The sequence below is a fragment of the Orycteropus afer genome, unplaced genomic scaffold (assembly GCF_000298275.1).
Source record: "Orycteropus afer afer isolate SDZICR_OR568_19922 unplaced genomic scaffold, OryAfe1.0 scaffold00079, whole genome shotgun sequence".
Classification (NCBI taxonomy): Eukaryota; Metazoa; Chordata; class Mammalia; order Tubulidentata; family Orycteropodidae; genus Orycteropus; species Orycteropus afer.
This window is the reverse complement of record NW_006921666.1, coordinates 8,853,694-8,874,229: the sequence shown is the minus strand read 5'-3', so window position 1 is coordinate 8,874,229 and position 20,536 is coordinate 8,853,694. Positions and strand designations below refer to the sequence as shown.

The 20,536-nt window shown below is 44.2% G+C and overlaps 2 protein-coding genes across 2 annotated transcripts in view; both read left to right on the top strand.

The window, feature by feature from the left end:
• Positions 1-7,540: 7,540 nt before the first annotated feature.
• LOC103197487 (acyl-coenzyme A thioesterase 6-like) lies at positions 7,541-12,715 on the top strand. The gene is made up of 3 exons (XM_007941383.2): positions 7,541-7,997; positions 9,565-9,767; positions 12,110-12,715. The coding sequence occupies exons 1-3, from the start codon at positions 7,541-7,543 to the stop codon at positions 12,713-12,715; spliced, it is 1,266 nt and encodes a 421-aa protein (XP_007939574.1).
• Positions 12,716-16,073: 3,358 nt separating this feature from the next.
• The window catches only part of DNAL1 (dynein axonemal light chain 1), an 87,726-nt gene continuing 83,263 nt past the window's right edge, over positions 16,074-20,536 (top strand). Inside the window, exon 1 of the mRNA XM_042781020.1 lies at positions 16,074-16,601. Within this exon, the coding sequence (XP_042636954.1) occupies positions 16,074-16,601 (528 nt within the window). The remainder of the gene's footprint in view (positions 16,602-20,536) is intronic.

The window sequence follows — 20,536 nt, the reverse complement described above, 5'->3', positions numbered from 1 at the left end:
GTGGGAGGGGAGCTGTTGCATTGTGGTAAATTGTGGTCAATGTCATGAGACAAAGTGTATGTGAACTGCTGTATGGAAAGTGAATTTTCTCTGTAAATCTTCACCCAAATCACAATAATGTGTGTGTATCACACACAAACCTGTTGCAGTTGAGTAGTTGAGTCAATTCTGACTCATGGCACCCCCATGTGTTACTAAGTAGAACTGCATCATAGGGCTTGTGTTCAATCTTTAAGGAAGCAGATCACTAGGCCTTTCTTCCACAGCACTGCTCAGTGGGTTCAAACTACAACCTTTAGGTTAACAGATGAGCACAAACTATTTGAAATATGTAACTTCTACACTGGAGGGAGGTAGGGAAACAACGTTATGTTTCCTCCTTCACCTGCCATTAGAAGTGATGGAATCGAGGGTAACTGGTTGGTTGGTTGCTTACTTGGTTATTCCTACAAGATAATATACCATTCCGTGACAAGGAAAATGGATCAGCAGTCAAGATGTCCTTCTTTATGGTATTCTAGTTACCTCCTGAGAATGTGCATGCTCGCTAATTTGTGATTTCTCTATTAGGAGAATACAGGAAGTCCCTTGCACAGAAAGATCTAATTGTTTATCAGATCTGTCAGACACAATGAGTATAAAGGAGGAGGCGGGACATGCCAAAGGACAGAGGAGCAGTCAGGCCCATGTCCATGCAGCTCAGCTGCAGACTAGCCTCTCTCTCCTCCTAAGAGAGTAGAAGGTGATCTTGAGTCTGTGCTTGGGCCCTTGAAACATTTTAACCGGAAAAAGGCTGAAAGCTGAGAAACCAGTGAAGGTCTCTAATTATTCTGATTACTACTTAAGATGGTACCTTGAGTTGTGTAAAACAAAACAAAAAAGTCCAACTTGTCTGAGCCATATTGAATCCTTAAAGTTCTAAAGGTTCTACCTTTCACTCACTGACTTAAAAAAAAAGAAAAAAACTAAACTAAATTCAGAGGCCTGGTAGGGAAATATTTTGGCAGACTGACTGACAATGTAAGATGGTAGGTGGCCTCAAAATTTGATCATACTATCATTTAAAACTGGGAAGCTTAACCTCTTCAAGGTATACTGTGGAGTGTTGAAATAGACTGACGAGTTTGATAGTATCCCTTTTCCTTTTCTCCTTTTGTATTTGGTGATCAGCAAGAAATGTTAAAATGTGGTATACTTTGTAAAAATGCTCCAAAATCCTGAAGAGAAATCCCCTTTTCCCAGTGCATAAGACAGAGTAAGTAGCATCCATTGGCATAACTGAAAAAAAATTCTCACACTACTAATGGTCAACAGTGCAGTCAGATCTTACCACGGGAAACTGGCAAAATGGGAAAGATGGCCTTAACAGAAACTAACTAGAGCAAATTATATTGAACGTGAAAATAGGCCTGAAATCCCAATAAGTTATCTCAATAATGCTCAGTACTCGTGCGGTTGGTTCCTGGCTATAGCTTTAAAGCAGTAACTTCAATTGAACAGCTACTACTAGTGTGGATCCAGGCTATAGCTTTAAAGTGGTAACGTCATGGTTTCATCACTAAAGAAAGCTTATTTAAATGTAAGGAGCGATTTGAATATTCCCAAGGCAAATTAACAGACACACACCTTTATGAGTGAGCTTTGTAGTAAGAGAGCCTGGGATGATAGAAAACCATGATATTGTGAAAGTCTATTTTGGGAGAATTAGAGTTTGAAGAAAAAAGAAAAAGCCCTGGTGGTGCAGTAGTTAAGTTCTTGGCTGCTAACCGAAAAGTCAGTGGTTCAAACGTACCAGCCACTCACTCCGTGGGAGAAAGATGTGCCAGTCTGCTTCTGTAATGACAACCTTAGAAACCTGGATGGGCAGTTCTACTCTGTCCTATAGGGTCACTGTGAGTTGGAATCCACTCAGTGGCAAGGGAGTTGGTCTTATTTGGTTTTAGAGTTTGAAGTTTGGGATGAGAAGACTAGGGAATGAAGGCACTATCTGGCTATTTTTCCTGGGATTTCAAAAAATAAACCAGGATAAGTAGGGAGCATGTAGCCAAGTTCTCCTCAGACCGGATGTTCTGACTTTTCTTCTTCCCAGAATCCTGAAGGGCATATTCATTTAGATCTTCTTTGTAAATCACCTCAGATTCACCCAGGAATTGTTAAAAGTAAAGGAGGATTCTCAGGAGGAAAGCTACCAAGGCCTAGTTAACAGACACAACATTGAGAAGAGGCCTAATAACTCAACAGAAAATCCAGCTCTCACTACAATGTACCTCCAGACTCTTGGAGCATCTATGTTACATCTGCATTAGGATCACAGGATAAGACAGAAGGACACTCAAACTGACCAGGCAGAATTGAGGAAGAAAAAGTCTCCCTCTGAAAATGACATTACAAGAGTTGGATACTCTGTTTCTGTGTCTGGTAGGATTATGAAGATAACCATCAGAGGCACTCATAAGAAAGACCTGGTGATCTACTTCCCAAAACTCAGCCTTGCGGGAGTTCTGGTAAGATGCCTGAATACACGTACAAAGTACACAGACTCTCTTCAACAAAGAAAAGGGGAACCAATTAACACAGATGTTGTTGTTGTTGTTGTTGTTAGGTGCCACTGAATCATCTCCGACTCATTGCGACCCTATGCACAGCAGAACAAAACACTGCCCAGTCCCGTGCCAGCTCCATGATACTTAGGCCCATCGCTGCAGCCACTGTGTGAATCCATCTCATTGAGGGCCTTCCCCTCCTTTGTCAACCCTCCACCTAACCAAGCATGATATTCTTCTCCAGGGAATGGTCCCTACTGACAACATGATCAAAGTATACGCCACCTCCTGAAATGAAGTCTGGCCATTCTTGCTTCCAAGGAACATTCCAGCTGCACTTCCTCCAGGACAGATCTGTTAGTTCTTTTAGCAGTCCGTGGCACTTTCAGCATTCTTCGCCAGCACCACAACTCAAAAGCATCAACTCTTCTTCGGTCTTCCTTATTCATTGTCCAACTCTCACATGCATATGAGGCGATTGAAAATACCATGGCTTGTGTCAGGTGCACCTTAGTCCTCAAGGAGACATCTTTGCTCTTCAGCACTTGAAAAAAGGTCCTTGGCAGCCGATTTGCCCAGTGCTATGTATCGTCTGATGTGTTGACTGCTGCTTCCATTGATGTCGATTATAGAACCAAACAATGTGAAGTCTTTGACAACTTCAATCTTTTCTCCATTTATTGTGATGCTGTTTATAGATCCAGTTGTGAGGATTTGTTTTCTTTATATTGAGATGTAATCCATACTGCAGACTGTATTCTTCAGCATCAGTAAGTGCTTCAAGTCACCCTCATTTTCAGCAAGCAAAGTTGTGTCGTCAGTGTACTGCAGGTTGTTAATGATTCTTCCTCCATTCCTTATGCCAGGTTCTTCTTCATATAGTTCAGCTTCTCAAATTATTTGCTCAGCACATAGATTGAATAAGTATGATGAAAGGACACAACCCTGATGCACTCCCTTCTTGATTTCAAACCATGCACCGTCCCCTTGTTCTGTTCAAAAGACAGCCTCCTGATCTATGTACAGGTTCCTTGTGAGAACCATTAAGTGCTCTGGAATTCTAATTCTTCTCGATCTTACACATAATTTGTTATGATCCACACAATCAAATGCCTTTGCATAGTCAGTAAAACGTAAGTAAACATCTTTCTGGTATTCTTTGCTTTGAGCCAAGATCCATCTGACATCAGCAATGATATCCCTCGTTCCACGTCCTGTTCTGAATCCAGCTTGCACTTCTGGAAGTTCGCTGTCAATATACTGCTGCAACCATTTTTTAATTATCTTCAGTAAGATTTTACTTGGATATGACATTAATGATATTATTCAATAATTTTCACATTCTGTGGAATCACCTTTGTTTGGAATGGTACAAATATGGATCTCTTCCAGTCAGTTGGCCAGGTAGATGTTTTTCAAATCTCTTGGCATAGCTGAGTGAGTGCCTCCAGCAGGGCAACCATTCGCTGAAACGTCTCAATGGGTATTCCGTCAATTCCTGGACCCTTGTCCTTCACCAATTCCTTCAGTGAAGCTTCGACTTCTTCCTTTAATACCATCAGTTCTTGATCATATGCCACCTCCTAAAATGGATGAACATCGACCAGTTCTTTTTGGTACAGTGACTCAGTATTCCTTCCATCTTCTTTTGATGCTTCCTGCATCACTCAATATTTTGCCCATAGAATCTTCCAATATTGCAACTCGAGGCTTAAATTTTTTCCTTGATTCTTTCAGCTTGAAAAAAGGCCAAGCGTGTTATTCCCTTTTGGTCTTCTAACTCCAGGTCTTTGCACATTTCATGATAGCAATTGGCTTTGTCTGCTCGAACTGCTCTTTGAAATCTTCTGTTCAGCTCTTTTATCTGGTCATTTCTTCCATTTGCTTTAGCTATTCTCCACTCAAGGGCAAGTTTCAGAGTCTTCTGACATCCATTTTTGACTCTTCTTCCTTTCTTGTATTTTTAATGACCTCTTGGTTTCTTCATGGATGTTGTTCTTGATATCATCCCACAATTCATCTGGTTTTTGCTTATTGGTGTTCAATGCGTCAAATCTATTCTTTAGATGGTCTCTAAATTCAGGAGGGATATATTCAAGGTCCTATTTTGGCTCTCGTGGACTTGTTTTAATTGTCTTCAACTTTAAATTGAACTTGCTTATGAGCAGTTGATGGTCTGTTTCACAATCAGCCCCTAGCCTTGTTTTGGCTAAAGATATCGAGCTTTTCCATCTTCTCTTGCCACAGATGTAGTCAGTCTGATTCCAGTGTACTCCATCTGGTGAAATCCACATGTGTAGCCACCATTTGCGTTATTGAAAAAAGGTATTTGCAATGAATAAGTCGTTGGTCTTGCAAAATTCTATCGTGCAATCTCCAACATTATTTCTGTCACCAAGGCCAAATTTTCCAACTACTGGTGATTCTTCTTTGTATCCAACTTTTATATTCCAGTCACCAGTCATAATTAACACAACTTGATTGCATGTTCAGTCAATTTCAGATTGCAGAAGTTGATAAAAATCTTCAGTTTCCTCATCTTTGGCTTTGGTGGTTGGTGCGTAAATTTGAATAAAAGTAGTATTAACTGGTCTTCCTTGTAGGTGTATGGATATTATCCTAACACTGCCAGCATTGTACTTCAAGACAGATCTTGAAATATCCTTTGTGATGATGCCATGCCATTCCTCTTCAATTTGTCATTCCCAGCATAGCAGATCATATGGTTGTCGGATTCAAAACGGCCAAAACTAGTCCATTTCAGCTCACTAATGGCAAGGATATCAATCTTTATGCATTCCATTTCAGTTTTGACCCTTCCAATTTTTTTAGATTCATACTTCGTACATTCCATGTTCCGATGATTAATGGATGTCTGCAGCTGTTTCTCCTCAATTTGAGTGGTGCCACAACAGCAAATGGAGGTCTCGAGAGCTTTACCTTATCTATATGAGTAAGGCTGGGTTTACTCAGATGATGCAGCTCTTTCCCAGTCCTATTTTGAGAGCCTTCTAACCTAACCAGACTATTCATAAAGTTGCGTGGTAATGTATCAAACAGTGTTTCTTTGCTATTCATAAGGTTTTCCCTGGCCAATTCTTTAAGAAGTGGATGGCTTCTTCCTGCTTCCTAATCTGCCTCAGTCTGTAAGCTGGGTTGATACCTGTGTACCATGTGCAACCTGCTGGGTTTGAAACACCAGTGGCTCAACCTCAAAACTCACATCAACACGTCACCACAATAGGACAAACCGACAGACAACTTTGTCTCCCTGTTGGAAACCTCTCGTACCACCCTTACCTGGGTCCCTGCGGCTGACTGCTCCTCTGTCCCAGTTCCTGAGCCTTTTAATCCCCTTTCTCCCGCTCTCCCGCCCTGCTGCTTTAGGTGTGCCTGGGTTCCCGCCCCTCACCTGGATCCCTGCAGCTGACTGCAGCGGGACCACAGAGGGGCTGCACCTGGCCTTATGGGCCGAGAAGAAAGCCAAGGTAATTGCAGTAATGAATGCTGTGGAAGAAAACCAGGGTTCTGGGGAATCGCAGAAGGTGGCGGAGGCCAGCCCTCCTGCTATGCAACAGCCCACTGACCCCGCATCCCCTACTGTGGCCACCACACCTGAGCCTGTGGGGGCTGATGCTGGGGACAAGAATGCCACCAAAGCAGCTGATGATGAACCAGAGTATGAGGACGACTGGGGCTTTGGCACTGGGGAGCATGTGTGGGGAAAACTGTGGGGCTTCTCCTGGTGGCCAGGTGGCATTGTGTCTTGGTGGATGACGGGCCGGAGCCAAGCAGCTGAAGGCACCCGCTGGGTCATGTGGTTTGGAGACGGCAAGTTCTCAGTGGTATGTGTTGAGAAGCTGATGCCGCTGAGTTCCTTTTGCAGTGCATCCCACCAGGCCACCGACAACAAGCAGCTCATGTACCGCAAAGCCATCTACAAAGTCCTGCAAGTGGCCAGCAGCTAGGCATGGAAGCTGTTCCCAGCATGTCAGGACAATGATGAGAGCGACACTGCCAAGGCTGTGGAGGTGCAGAACAAACACATGATTGAATGGGTACCTGGGGGCTTCCAGCCCTGTGGCCCCAAAGGCCTGGAGCCACCAGAAGAGAAGAATCCCTACAAAGGCACTACCCTGTTGTTGTTGTTATGTGCCATCGAGTCGGCCCCGACTCATAGCGACCCTTCCTTCGGTTGCTAAAGCAGTATCACTACGGAAGTAGATTGTCCAACCTTCCTTCTGAGGAGTGGCTGGTGGGTTTGAACCGCCAGCCTTTTGGTTAGCAGTCAAGTGCCTTAGGCACTACGCCACCAGAGCTCCTAAGGCACTACCCTAGAGAGATGCAAATCAAATCAACAATGAGATACTACTAGCTTGCCCCAGCACTAGTAGCAAAGTTCAAGACAGAAAGTAAATGCTGGCAAGGCTGTGGAGAGATTGGGACTCTCAGACACTCCTGGTGGGACTGTCAGATGTACAACCACTGTAAAAAGCAGTATGGCGATTCCTTAAAAAGTTAGAATTAGAAATACCATTTGACCCAGCAATCCCATTACTAGGTATATATGCTAAAGAAGTGAGAGCCAGGACAAGAACAGGTATATGCATGTCCATGTTCAGTGCAGCACTATTTACAATAGCAAAAAGACTGACCACTGACCACTTGAATTACAACCACCTGGAATGCTCTTTAATAAAAACAGATTCTGGAAGTAGCCAGTCAGCTCTTTCAATCTTTAAACTTTCGGCATACTTTGTACTTATATTTCGACACTCACTACACTGGATTGCAGGATTATTCATTAACTCTTGTTTCAGCTGATACTTTTCCCTCCGTTCAGGTCATTGGTGGATTTGCACGAACTCCAGGAGGCTGCAAACAGCGGTTTAGGAAGTATCTCCTTGCCTAACCAATTGCAGCAGTGCGAACGATCCCACCTGCGACTGCTTCCCAAGGATACAGAAAGTCGTCAATCCCAGCCTGTTCGAGCTGCAATGGCGGCGACTGTGATCCTGGAGCCCGCCGACCGCTGCTGCTGGGACGAGCCGGTACGCATCGTGGTGCGCGGACTGGCACCAGGGCAGCCGGTCACACTGCGCTCGTCCCTGCGCGATGAGAAGGGCGCGCTCTTCCGGGCCTACGGGCGCTACCGCGCGGACGGCGGCGGCGAGCTGGACCTGGCGCGCGCGCCCGCGCTGGGCGGCAGCTTCGCGGGCCTCGAACCCATGGGCCTCTTCTGGGCCCTGGAGCCGGAGAAGCCCTTGGTGCGGCTGGTGAAGCGGGACGTGCAGACGCCCTTCACGGTGGAACTGGAGGTGCTCGAAAGCCACAAGCCCGAGCCTCAGCGGGTTCTAGGCCGGGCGGTGCACGAGCGCCACTTCCTGGGGCCCGGAGTGCGGAGGGAGCCGGTGCGCGCGGGCCGGGTGCGCGCCGCTCTCTTCCTGCCGCCAGGTAAGCGACCGTTTCCCAGGCTGTATTTGAGTGCCAGGTCAAGTCCCTAGACCCGGAGTGGCCCCCTGTCTAACACCGAGACTTGTGCTTGTGGAACTTCCCAAGCTCTCGTCCCCGCGCTTCAGATCGATCATGAATTCTGGGTGGAGGTTCTTCTTAAGTTTCACAGCACTTGCTGGAGGCGCTGTCACCCCCTAGGGTACCTTCTACATGTTTTTATTGAGTGCCAACCATATGCCAAGCCACGCAGCTGTTTGAGGTACCGAGTTAAACAACAGGTTCTGCCTGTCTGTAAGCGTGATTTGCAGCCTCCTTTCATATCACCCTTCCAAGGGCACTACAATCCATAGATAGAGGTGGTGGTTGTCAGTTGCCATGGAGTCCCTCCAATTCATAGGGACCATATGTTTAACAGAACAAAATGCTGTCAGTCCTGTGACAACTTCATGTTCAGTGGCATGTTTGAGTCCGTTAAAAAATCCAAAACCCTTTGCTTCAAGGTGATTCCTACACATAGCAACCCTATAATACAGAATAGAACTGCCCCATAGGGTTTTCCAAGGCTATAAATCTTTATAGAAGCAGCCTGCCACATTTTTCTCCACTCATCCGCTTAGCAGGCAAGCACTTAACTACTGTACCACCGGGGTTCATTTTGAAGTCGTTAAACCAAATTCACTACCTTTGAGTGGATTCTGAATCAGAGTGACCCTATAGGACTGAGTAGAATTGCCCATAGTTTGCTAAGCTGTAAATTTTTATAGGAGCAGGTCACCAGGTCTTTCTCCCACTGAGCAGCTGGTGGGTTCACACCACCAACCTCTCGGTTAAGAGCCAAGCACTTCACCCCTGCACTGCCAGGGTCCTTAGTGCTACAGATGGTTGGAGCACAGTTCTACTACTGGTCACCATGGGTTGTAGTCGACTTGAAGGCAACTGGTATTTGGGGTTTAACTTTGCCCTGTGGAGATCAGGAAAGGCTTCCTTTAGGAAAAAAATATCTAAATTTAGATTTGAAGACGGGAGTCAGCCAGGTAGAAAGAGATGATGAGGAGGAGAGAATAGAATACTAAGGCAAAGGAATAGTGTGTAGGGATACTCGGGGGCCAGAGAGAAGAGCGCACATCTAGGGGTGGAGTTCTTTAAGGCTGGAGCAGAGCTGGGGAGGTGGGGCGTAGACTCTGAGAGTCCTGGACACAGGTACAGCATTTGGCAGTTCTCAGAGCATTCTCCAATAGAGGGTTTTTTTTAAAAGAATTGTTGGTGGAAAATGTACATACCATTATTTATTTTTAACTTGGTTTACTTGTATTTATTATCTTTTGGGAAAAATTCTGGGGAAATTAGGCATTTTGTGTGCTCCCCCCAACTTCTTCTTTAAGGTTATGATTCTTATTTTTTTAAGTCAAGTAAAAAGGGTCTTCCTTCCTTCAACCTCCACAGCACCCCTGTAACCTCTCTGGCTTTAAAATCTTCTCTTTGCTGACTGAACCTAAGGATGTCTTTTGAGAATCTAAAGCTTCTTATCACTTTTATTTTTTAAGATAGTCCTTTTCATTTTCTCCAGGCCTGGGGCCGTTTCCTGGGGTCATCGATCTGTTTGGAAGTGGCGGTGGCCTTTGTGAGTACAGGGCCAGCCTCCTGAGTGGACATGGTTTCGCTGTGCTTGCTCTGGCTTATTTCAGGTTTGAAGATCTTCCTGAATATTTGAATGATATGCACCTGGAGTACTTTGAAGAGGCTGTGGACTTCATGCTGCAGCATCCAAAGGTGAGTTCTGGTGCTTGCCTAAATGCAGAGGAGAGGAGGGGATAGAGGGGACCTGGGGCTGGATTCAAAATCCCTATCAGGAAACCTAGGGCTGAAACTATGCTGTGAGACACCAAGGCTCCTTCAGGGGTTACGAGGCTTATTATTTCCATTTCCACTCCTCTCTCTAATCCTTTAAGATTTAATTTCTTAGTTCCCTTTGTAATCTTGACCATAATTCTTGACCAAACGGCACTAAACTAAGGAGTTAGTAATGGATTCTGGTTCTGCATTTACCACCAAGTGTAGCCTTATGATCCTGAATGAAGATCATAGGAACCCTCTCTGGGGTTCAATTTTCTCATTTATAAGATTAATACAAATGTGTAAAGGAATGGGCTTCACTATAAAAAGGCATTTTAGAAGAAATAGAAAAAAGAGAAAAAAAAAAGGCATTTTAGAGACAATTGGTGACATCTGACTAGAGACTGGATATTTGATGATATTAAGAAATTAGCATTAATTTTCTTAATTCCATTATAGTATTGCTTTGTAGGATAAGTCTTTATCTGATAGTGGAGATATAAACTAATAATAACATTTTGTTATGATTGTAAGTGAAACAATATGATATGATAATAGTCTTTGCTATTATCTAGACTTAAAGAAGGGAGGTCTGGTGGCATAGTGCCTAAGGCAAGTGACTGCTAACCAGAAGGCTGGCAGTTCAAACCCACTTTGTTGTTGTTGTTATGTGCCGTCGAGTCGGACACGACTCATAGCGACCCCTCCATGGGTTTCCTAGGCAGTATCACTACGGAAGTAGATTGCCCCATCTTCCTTCCGAGGAGTGGCTGGTAGGTTTGAACCGCCAGGCTTCTGGTTAGCAGTCAAGTGTCTTAGGCATTATGCTACCAGAGCTCCCTCAAACCCACTAGCCACTCCTTGGAAGGAAGGTTGAGCAATGTACTTCCGTAGTGATATTGCTCAACATTTTAATGTTAAAGACTAAGATGTTCTGCAAGTTCTTGCAGATGGCCTAGCTCTGTTAGAGTTCAAGGACTGGTCTTCCAGCAGAGCTGCTAAAATGTAGATATTCTTGAGCTGTGAGCACTGGTTTATTTAGAAGCAATAAGGCCCTAGGAAAAATAAGAGATCAATGTATACCATTAGTTCTGCCTTAGACCTAAGCAAGAGACACTCCTTCTCCAGACCCTTTGTTTTAGATAGCCACATTCTGGCTGTCATCTGCCCACATCCTTTCCCACACTGAGGAGTTGGAGGCGCAAAAGGAAAGTGTCTACTTGGATGGTGCCCACCTGTGCTCACGGGAGGAGCTCTGATAGTGAAGTGCCTAAGGCACTTGACAGCTAATCAGAAGGCTGGTGGTTCAAACCCACCAGCCACTCCTTGGAAGGAAGATGGGGCAAACTACTTCCGTAGTGATACTGCCTTGGAAACTCAAGGAAGGGTTGCTATGAGTCAGGTCTGACTTGATGGAAAATAACAACAACAACATGCTCATGGGACTGAGACCCCTGAATTTCCTGCCTAAACATCTCTGAGTCTGATTCTAAACACTATGTTGCCCTCAGTCCATAAGTATATACACTAGTAGCCCTTAATGTGTAGAAGGAGCTCTGGTGGGATAGTTGTTAAAGCGTTTGGACTGCTAACCAATAGGTCGGCAGTTCGAATCCACCAGCTGGTCTGTGGGAGAAAGATGAGACAGTCTACTTCCCTAAAGATATACAGCCTTGGAAGCCCTAAGGGCAGTTCTCTGCTATCCTATAGGGTCACTATGAGTCAGAATTGACTTGATGGCAGTGCATTTGGTTTTTTTGGTTAATGTAGAGACTGGGATGTACCACATATATTCAAGGTACCTCAAGGTACATAATAGAGCCAGGAATGGGAAGAGAAGGAAGATAGGCCAGAAATGAGGGGCTGGGGCCAGGAGCTGGCTCTCTTCTCTGCCACATTCTAGTACAGAACTCCAAGATTTTAAAATGGAGCTCTTCTAAGTTGTTGTGGAGGTATATTTACCAAGGTAGGAAAATGGAATATATTTCATTTATCAGCTTGTTCATTCCACTTACAACTTTTAAATATTTAGATGTAGGGTTTATAGGCCTTTATGTACATACTCTTGACCCAGACCCTATAAATATTAGGGGAGAGCCTGTGTACAAATCAGTTACAATTGGTTAGTTGATTTGCTTATTAGAAGACATAGCTCAACTTTGTAGATTGATACATAAGGAAAGTAAATGACATTTGAGAAAGCTTCTCAGAAAATGTAAAATCATTTTTTATGTCCTCCGTTTATAAAGGCTAAGTTGTTCCCTTTCTCTCCTCATCAGGTGAAAGGCCCTACTATTGGACTTCTTGGCTTCTCCAAAGGAGGTGACCTGTGTCTCTCAATGGCCTCCTTCTTGAAGGGCATCACAGCCACTGTACTTATCAATTCCTGTGTGGCCAATACAATCACTTCTCTACATTATAAAGATATGACTATTCCTGGTCTTGAAAATGACCTAGGAAAATGTACAATCACTGAGTCAGGCCTTCTGGATAATACGGATTCTTGGAATAACCCACTGGAGGAACCCAACCACCAAAGTCTCATTCCACTGGAAAAGGCCCAGGGGCCCTTCTTGTTTATTGTTAGCGAGGATGATCATAGCTGGAAGAGTGAATTTTACGCTCATATAGCCTCTGAACGCTTACAAGCCCATGGGAAAGTGAGACCCCAGATAATTTCCTACCCAGGAGCTGGTCACTGTATTGAGCCACCTTATTTTCCTCCTAGTATAGCCTCTGTGCATGCAGTTTTGGGCCAAGCAATATTCTATGGAGGTGAGCCAAGGGCTCACTCAAGAGCTCAGGTAGATGCCTGGCAGCAAATTCAAACTTTCTTCCACAAACACCTCGATGGTAAAAAATCTGTTAAGTGCAGCAAAATATAATCTTATAATCATAAAACCAAAACAACAACAAAACTCATTGCCATCGAGTTGATTTGACTGATAGCGACCCCTTGGATTTCTGAGGTGGTATCTCTACAGAAGTAGATTGCCCTATCTTCCTTCCAAAGAGTGGCTGGTGGGTTTGAACTGTCAGCCTTCTGGTTAGCAGTCAAATGCCTTAGGCACTATACCATCATAGACCAAACCAAAAAACCAAACTCACTGCTATCGAGTCAATTCCAACTCACAGCAACCCACGCCGGGTTTCCAAGTCTGTAAATCTTTATGGAAATAGATTGCCTCATCTTCCTCCTGCACAGCAGCTGGTAGTTTTGGATCACTAACCTTCTAGTTAACAGCCAAATGCCTTACTCACTATGCCACCAGAGCTCTTAATCATAGACCAGGTACTGTTAATAAAAATTCTACTCATACAACATGTATTGTGTTTTCCAGAGTACTTAGGAACCTTTTTGTAATGAAGCAACCTTAGTTTCTCTGTTAGGTGGTAGGATTCTTAGTCTTTGCGATGCACCTTTCTTCATTGCTACCACCCTCACACATTCCCACCCCCTCACCTCCAAGCTTTACTGAGTGTATAGGTTTAACCCTGATCTTGTCTGTAAGACCAATCTTAACCTTAAAAACCAAAATCTACTGCCATGGAGTTGAATCCAACTCATAGCAACCCTATAGGGCAGAGCAGAATTGCCCCATAGGGTCTCCAAGGCTGTAAATCTACTTCCACAGGTGGGGCCTTTTGGTTAGCAGTCCAGTGCTTTAACCACAGTGCCACCAAAGCGCCATCTTAACCTTCCACAAAAACCAAAACTAAACCCACTTCCATGAAGTCAGATCCAACTCATAGCGACCCCTCCTTGGGTTTCTGAGGCAGTATCACTGTGGAAGTAAATTGCCCAACCTTCCTTCCCAGGAGTGGCTGGTGGGTTTGAACCACCAGCCTTCTGGTTAGCAGTCAAGTGCCTTAGGCACTACGCAGGAGAAATTAAGGAGTGCTTGCCCAATTCTCAAGGAGCCCTGGTGGCATAGTGGTTAAAGCATTCAGCTTCTAATCAAAAGGTTGGTAGTTCAAACCCACAAGCTGCTCTGCAGGAGTCAGATGAGGCAGTCTGTTTCCATAAAGATTTATAGGTTTTGAAACCCTGTGGGCAATTCTACTCTGTCCTATAGGGTCACTATGAGTCAGAATTGACTGGATTGCAGTGGGTTTGGGTTTGCCCAACTCTTGATTCCTGAGTGATGAACTGTTTCTGCTAGTCTACTAACCTAAAGGTTGGTGGTTTGAACCCATCCAGTGGAATAAAGGGCTGGTGATCTGCTTCTGTAAAGATTACATCTGAGAAACCCAGTGGAGCAGTTCTATTCTGTAATATATGGGGTTGACATGAGTTGGAATCGAGTCAAAGGCAAGGGTGTGTTTTTTGGTATTTTTCCCCTCCCTCAACTCTCAGTTGCTGGCCTTGCTTCAGCCTGTGTGACAGTTCTGAAAACTGAGTTTCTGAATTCTGAATTTCTCTGAAATCCCATATCCCCTTTGGGTCCTAAATGTCTATGTCTGAACATAGTCACTTTATGGTCCTGCTTGCCTAGATGACTGTCTTGATGCTGTTTTAACCATCTTTAGGAGTTATCCATTCGTCAGCTGATGGATACTTGGGTTATTTCCACCTTTTGGCTATTGTGAATAATGCTTCAATGAGCATTGGTGGAACTTTAAGCTTTTAAGTGCATATAAATAGGAACATTTTTAATACTTGTGCCAGGCTACGGGACATTAGCAATGATTTCCACTGTGTATAATCTGCGTTGCAGCTTTCTCAATGAAAAAGCAAAATTTGTGGGAAAACAGACACCACAACCCTCCCTTCTGAACCTGCCCCCCACCATCCTGGCTGGTTTTAGGACTTTGTGGCCTTTCAAATCAGTCAAGTTTCCCTCCACTGGTTTCCACTTGCAAGTCCTGTCATTTTATAGTTGAATTCAATGCTTCATCTGAAACTTTTAAACTTGAATTTTGACACCCCCCCTTTTTTTTTTAAATTGTGATTTGGTTGAATGTTTACAGAGTAAATTCACTTTCCATACAGCAGTTCACATACACTTTGTCTCATGACATTGACTACAATTTACCACAATGCAACAGCTCCCCTCCCACTTCCTCCCCATAGTTACCTCTTCCCTGTGTCCATTGCTCCATGCACTCCTGCCCCCTGAGCTATGTCCCTGTGTGTACACAGCCCTTATATTCTCCTATGATTGTTCTCTCCAAGGAGTGTATCTACCTCAGGTAGATGTTCAACTCATATGCCTGTCTTTTGTTTGGCTGGAAGCCACAGGTGTGGGTTCAATTCCAGACCTGAAGGGCAGCTAGGGGCCATAGTCTCAGGGGTTCCATTGGGCTCTATCAGACCAGTAAACCTGGTCCCTTTTTTGTTTTTTTCAAATGATTTTGAGTTTTGTTCCATATTGTTCTCCTACTCTATCCAGGATCTCCTACATAGATCACCGTCTGAGTGGTTGACAGTGGTAGCCAGGCACCATCTAGTTCATTTGGTCTCATAATCGTAGAGGCTGAGGACCACGTGGTGTACCAGTCGCTTGGACTAATTGTTTCCATGAATCTTTGGTTTTCTTCATTCTTCTTGCTCTGGATGAGGGGAGACCCATCATCTAGATGGCTGCTTGCAAGCTTTTAAGATTGCTGTCGCTACTCACCAAAGTAGGAGGTGGAACAATGTTTTGTGTAGTATGCTATGCCAAATGAGCTTGATGTCCCCTGTGACTGTGGTCCTGAGCCCACAGGTCCAACTACTTGCTCTCTCTGGGTAGCTGGTTGTGTCCAAGAAATGACTACAAACTTGTCCCTTGTCAGCTCTACTATACCTAGGATTCTTACAGAATATAGCAATTAGAAACATTGTCTGCCAACCCTATACTTGTTGATAGCCTTTCTTAATTCGGCAAAGATAATTTCATATTACTTCAATGGAGAAAAATGGAATTAGGCAGGAGCCTGGAGCTCTGGTGGTGTAGTGCCTAAGGCATCTGACTGCTAACCAGAAGGCTGGTGGTTCAAATTCCTCCTAAGGAAGTTTGGGCAATCTTCTTCCCCAGAGATACCGCTTCGGAAACCCAAGGAGGGGGTCGGTATGAGTCGGGATTAACTCCATGACAATGAGTTTGGTTTTGGTTTTGGTTTCTGGAGTTCTTGGTGTTCTTAAACCAAATTTAGGAAACAGTGTCCCCTGGTGGTCAGTAAGGATTTCAGTGAAGGCGACCAGCCAGCGTAATCTGTCAGAAATCACTGACTTCTCATTCTAGAGAAATTGAGGGGGGTATGCAGGGGATGAAAGAACTGTCTTTCCTATTCGGTTCTGCCAGGAGGGCTCCAGAACCACGGCAGACCCTGGGTCCCCCTCATCTCCCCTCCACCAGCCCTCTGCTTGCCCAGGCCCCTTGCAGTCACCGACCCGCTCGCCCGCCGGACGGACCACCCCCTTTCCAGCCACGCCCTGCAGGCCTGCTCCTCGGGCCGCCCCGGCTGTCCCAGTGCTCCCCGCTGCGCCTGCCCAATCTCGCCCGTTCCGACCCAGTGCTGCTCCAGAGAGTGCTGAGCCTCAGCCCGTCCTGCGCCACGATCCTACAGTGCCATGTGGCGGATGGCCTGGGCCGCGCTCCAACCGGGGGACCGATGACAACGTCTCTTTTCTCTCACGAGGCCGCGACCCTGACCGTCCCGCCCCACACGGGGCTGGCCGACGAGCTCCTGGGTATCAAAGTGCAAGGCTTAGGGCCCGGGGGGCGGGTGACCCTGCGGGCATCGGCCGTCAGCTACCAAGGCCAGCCCACCACGAAGCGGACGACCGTGGGCGGCTGGACCTGGCCAAGGACCCGGCTCTGGGCGGCGACTTCACGGGCCTGGAGCCCATGGGGCGGGCCTTGAGGACCCCTTCTTCCGCCAAATGCCGAGAGGCGTGATGAAAACCCCCCTCAAGTGGAGGTGCCCACCACACGCGCAGCAGGCCTCAGTCCAGGTGCACCCGGCCCGCCCTGGGGCTGCGCCGCGCTCGGCTGAAAGCGAACCCCGCGGGGCGACTTCCTGCTTACCCCCCCCACACACACACACACACACTCGTGTGTAAGGCCTTTTGCGCAGAGGGCCTTGCGGCAGACTTAGGGAGTGAGTGGCTGGTTTATGAAAGCTGTCTTGCTTCACTCATCTAAAATCATAGCGAGCTCCCTGATTCCTTCATTTTGTTCCCCAGAGATCACATGGAACATTCATTCCTCTAAGTGGTGCTTACGTTCTAAATTTAATCTGTTTAGGTACATCTCTTCTGCCAGCAGCCCACCGTCTAAACTCTACGTGCTGCAGAATGTAGTCCTTGTGCGTGCATACCTTGCATGTTTGTTGTACTAAGCATAACACTGCTGTAAATTTTCTAGCGTTAAATACTAGTTTGCCTATCTCTACTAGGCAGAACTTTGTGTAGATTTAATTTTCCAATCACCTTTTTTTTTTTTTTTTCAGTAAAAATGAGAATAGTGGATACATACCTTTCATTGGTATCTGTTTAAGCCCCAAATTGTCTGATGTCCTATTACACTGTTCACTTTTTTATACTGCTTCAATGTTAGATAAAAATTAACTTTGTGTTGTCTTCAGACATACCCTAATGCCTTGGAGACATTCACCATAATGAAAAAAAATGTTTTGCTGCACATTTCATAGATCAATAGAACAACTTCCTTATTTCATAAATGAGGAAACTAAGGCCTGAAGAGTTTTCAACAAATCCACAAACTAGGCAAGGCCAAAATCAGGGTGTGAGGCAAACTCTTTGAGCTACAAGTTCCAGCCTTCTTTAGAAACTCCATAAACTGCAATGAGTGAAATTAACCAATGAGTGAAATAATTAAAGACTTTATTTTTAAACAATCTGGCTCTGGCTTTATCCTGGCTACAACATCACTGCCCACTTAAGGATCCTTAGGCACAACTAAGAATCTTTTAAATGAGGGATTTTAAAAGATTCCTATAGCTGTGTTAAGGAGCTCTGGTAGCATAGTGCTTAAGGCACTTGACTGCTAACCAGAAGGCTGGCGGTTCAAACCCACCAGCCACTCCTCGGAAGGAAGATGGGGCAATCTACTTCCGTAGAGATACTGCCTCGGAAACCCAAGGAGGGGTCGCTATGAGTAGGTCCAAATCGATGGCACATAACAACAACAACAAATAGCTGTGTTATTGTTCTTAGGTGCTGTGGAGTCGGCTCTGACTCATAGCGACCCTATGTACAACAGAATGGAACACTGCCCAGTCCTGTGCCAGTCTTCATAGCTGTAGGGAAACATTTTCTTTGAAATAGACTATAAAATCCTAGCATATTTCCATAAACCAAAAAAAACCCACACCTTTTGCTGCAGAGTTGATTCTGACTCACAGTGAACAAACTGATCAAAGAAGAACTGCCCCATAAAGTTTCCAAAGCTGTAAATCTTTATGGAAGCATGAAGCAGGCTGCCACATCCTTCTCCTTGCAGAGTGGCTGGTGGGTTCCAACTGCCAACGTTTCAGGTAGCAGCAGAGTGCTTAACACTGCCCTGCTAGGCTCCTTCAGATTTCCACACTGAGGTTTACATTACAAAATAAATTCTCGGCCATTTTAATGTGGTTATCAGGTCAATATTTTGAAGCCTGTGGGTGAAAAATTGAATTCCCCCAAATAGACCGAACTGATAACACTAAGTAAGAGTATACCATGATTTGAAAGTCTATTAAGCTTTTCACGGTTTGCTTTAGGCTTTCTAGACCTTCCCTTGAATCCAGAAATGCTTGAGATTTATCTAATTTTTAAATTTATTTTTATCTAACTTTAAAAAGAAGCAAAACACAACATGCTGAGATATTTGAAGGCTAGGAAAGTCACCTTGTAAAAATCAGTGTCTTAATCACCCTTAGCTTTTATTTTAGTAACTAGACATGCTCTCTAATTTGTTTTTATACTTGAAAAATTAAGAAATGGTCTCTGGCAGAGGCATTGTAGATCTCTCGTTTTGGTTTCTGTCCTAATATCCTTGCATCTTATTCTGTCTGTTCTTACAGATTTATCCAACACTTTTACTCTCTTTGGAGTAACACAGAGGCAAATATCTGAAAAATACAAGACAATTTACTGAGAAATTCATCTCTTGTGGAATGGTGAATGAATAATACAGTCTCGAATAGAAATGTTTAAAGAGAAATAACAGACCAACATTAAAAAGATACTACATTGACATTTCTTTACATATCCACACATATCGTTCACTTTGTATTACACCTTTATTATACCTTTAAAATAGTTTAACCTTTGTTTATAGATTTTGGTGACTGACTGTATCTTAAGTTTGCTGAGAAGTCTAAGGGCCCTTCAGATTTGGATGCCTTTTTTTTAATGATGTGTTATATTTTCATAACTCAAAGCCTGCAGAACTATTAGGTTTAGCAAAACTTATACTTTAAAACACTTTCTACATATCTGCTGAAAATTTTCAAAATTTTTTCGATTTCTCAGTGATTCCTCATGGAAAAAATTATATATAAAAGTAATATATTTATTAAAAAATGATATATATTTTTTACTTTTTCAGCTTCAAAATAGCTTAAACAAGAATCTGTTTCAACCAAAGCAGATGTTTTCTTTTCAAAGCAAGTAAGTGACTATTTAAAAAAGAAAAAATATAAATTATACAATAAGATTTTTATTTAGCAAATGTTGGCTGGGTATGATGGCCCATTCATTGTTGTCAGCTAACTCAAGATTAATCCCCTTTTCTGGTTTATAGGAGATATGGCCCTTTTCCTGGTTTGATTGATATCTTTAGTGATGGAGGATTAAATGAATCTTGATCAAGTCTTCTGGCTTGTCAAGGTTTTAATGCTCTGGTTTTGCCATATTTTTGTCTATGAAGATCTAACTCTAATCACGATGGACTTAAATTTAGATTACTTTGAGAAGGTGGCTAAATTTGTGCAAAGTCACTCAAGAGTGAGTGGGATGGATGAGAGAAATGTGTTACAGATGTTCTAGCCCTCTAGAACAGACTAAATAAAGTGGTAGTAATGGGTTGGAAGGTATCTAAAACAAATACTTGTTGAATTAATAAATAAAGACTATTGACCCCATTAACAATTATGCTTCTCTCTCTCTCTCTCTCTCTCTCTCTCTCTCATTCATCTTCTTTTTCTTAAATCTGCAGGTCAAAGGTCCAAACACTGGGGTGACTGGCTCAGGCAAAGGGGCAGAGTTGGCATTTTCTATGGCTAGCTTTTCCCAAATATAGCTGCAGTTATGAGCTTCAATGGTTGCATCTCTAACACAGCTACCGCACTTACATGTGTAGATTAATCCTGCCAGGGCTTCCTTTTAACCTAGACAAAATCTCTGCCACTGATTCAGGAGCTTATGATGTTAAAGAAGCACTGGTGGACCCCTTGGATCCAGCCTATCAAGAAAACTATATCCCCCTTGAAAAAGCCAAAGCCCATTCCTTTTTATTAGAGAGGATGACAGGCATTGGAAGAGCTCTGTTTATGCTGACATAGCTGTGAAGCACCTCGCCGAGCACAGGAAGACAAATTTCACTCTTCTAAGGTACTCTGGTAGCATAGTGGCTAAAGCACTTGACTGCTAACCAGAAGGCTGGCGGTTCAAACCCACCAGTCACTCCTCGGAAGGAAGGTTGGGCAATCCTACTTCTGTAGTGATACTGCCTCGGAAACCCAAGGAGGGGTCGCTATGAGTCGGGGCCGACTCG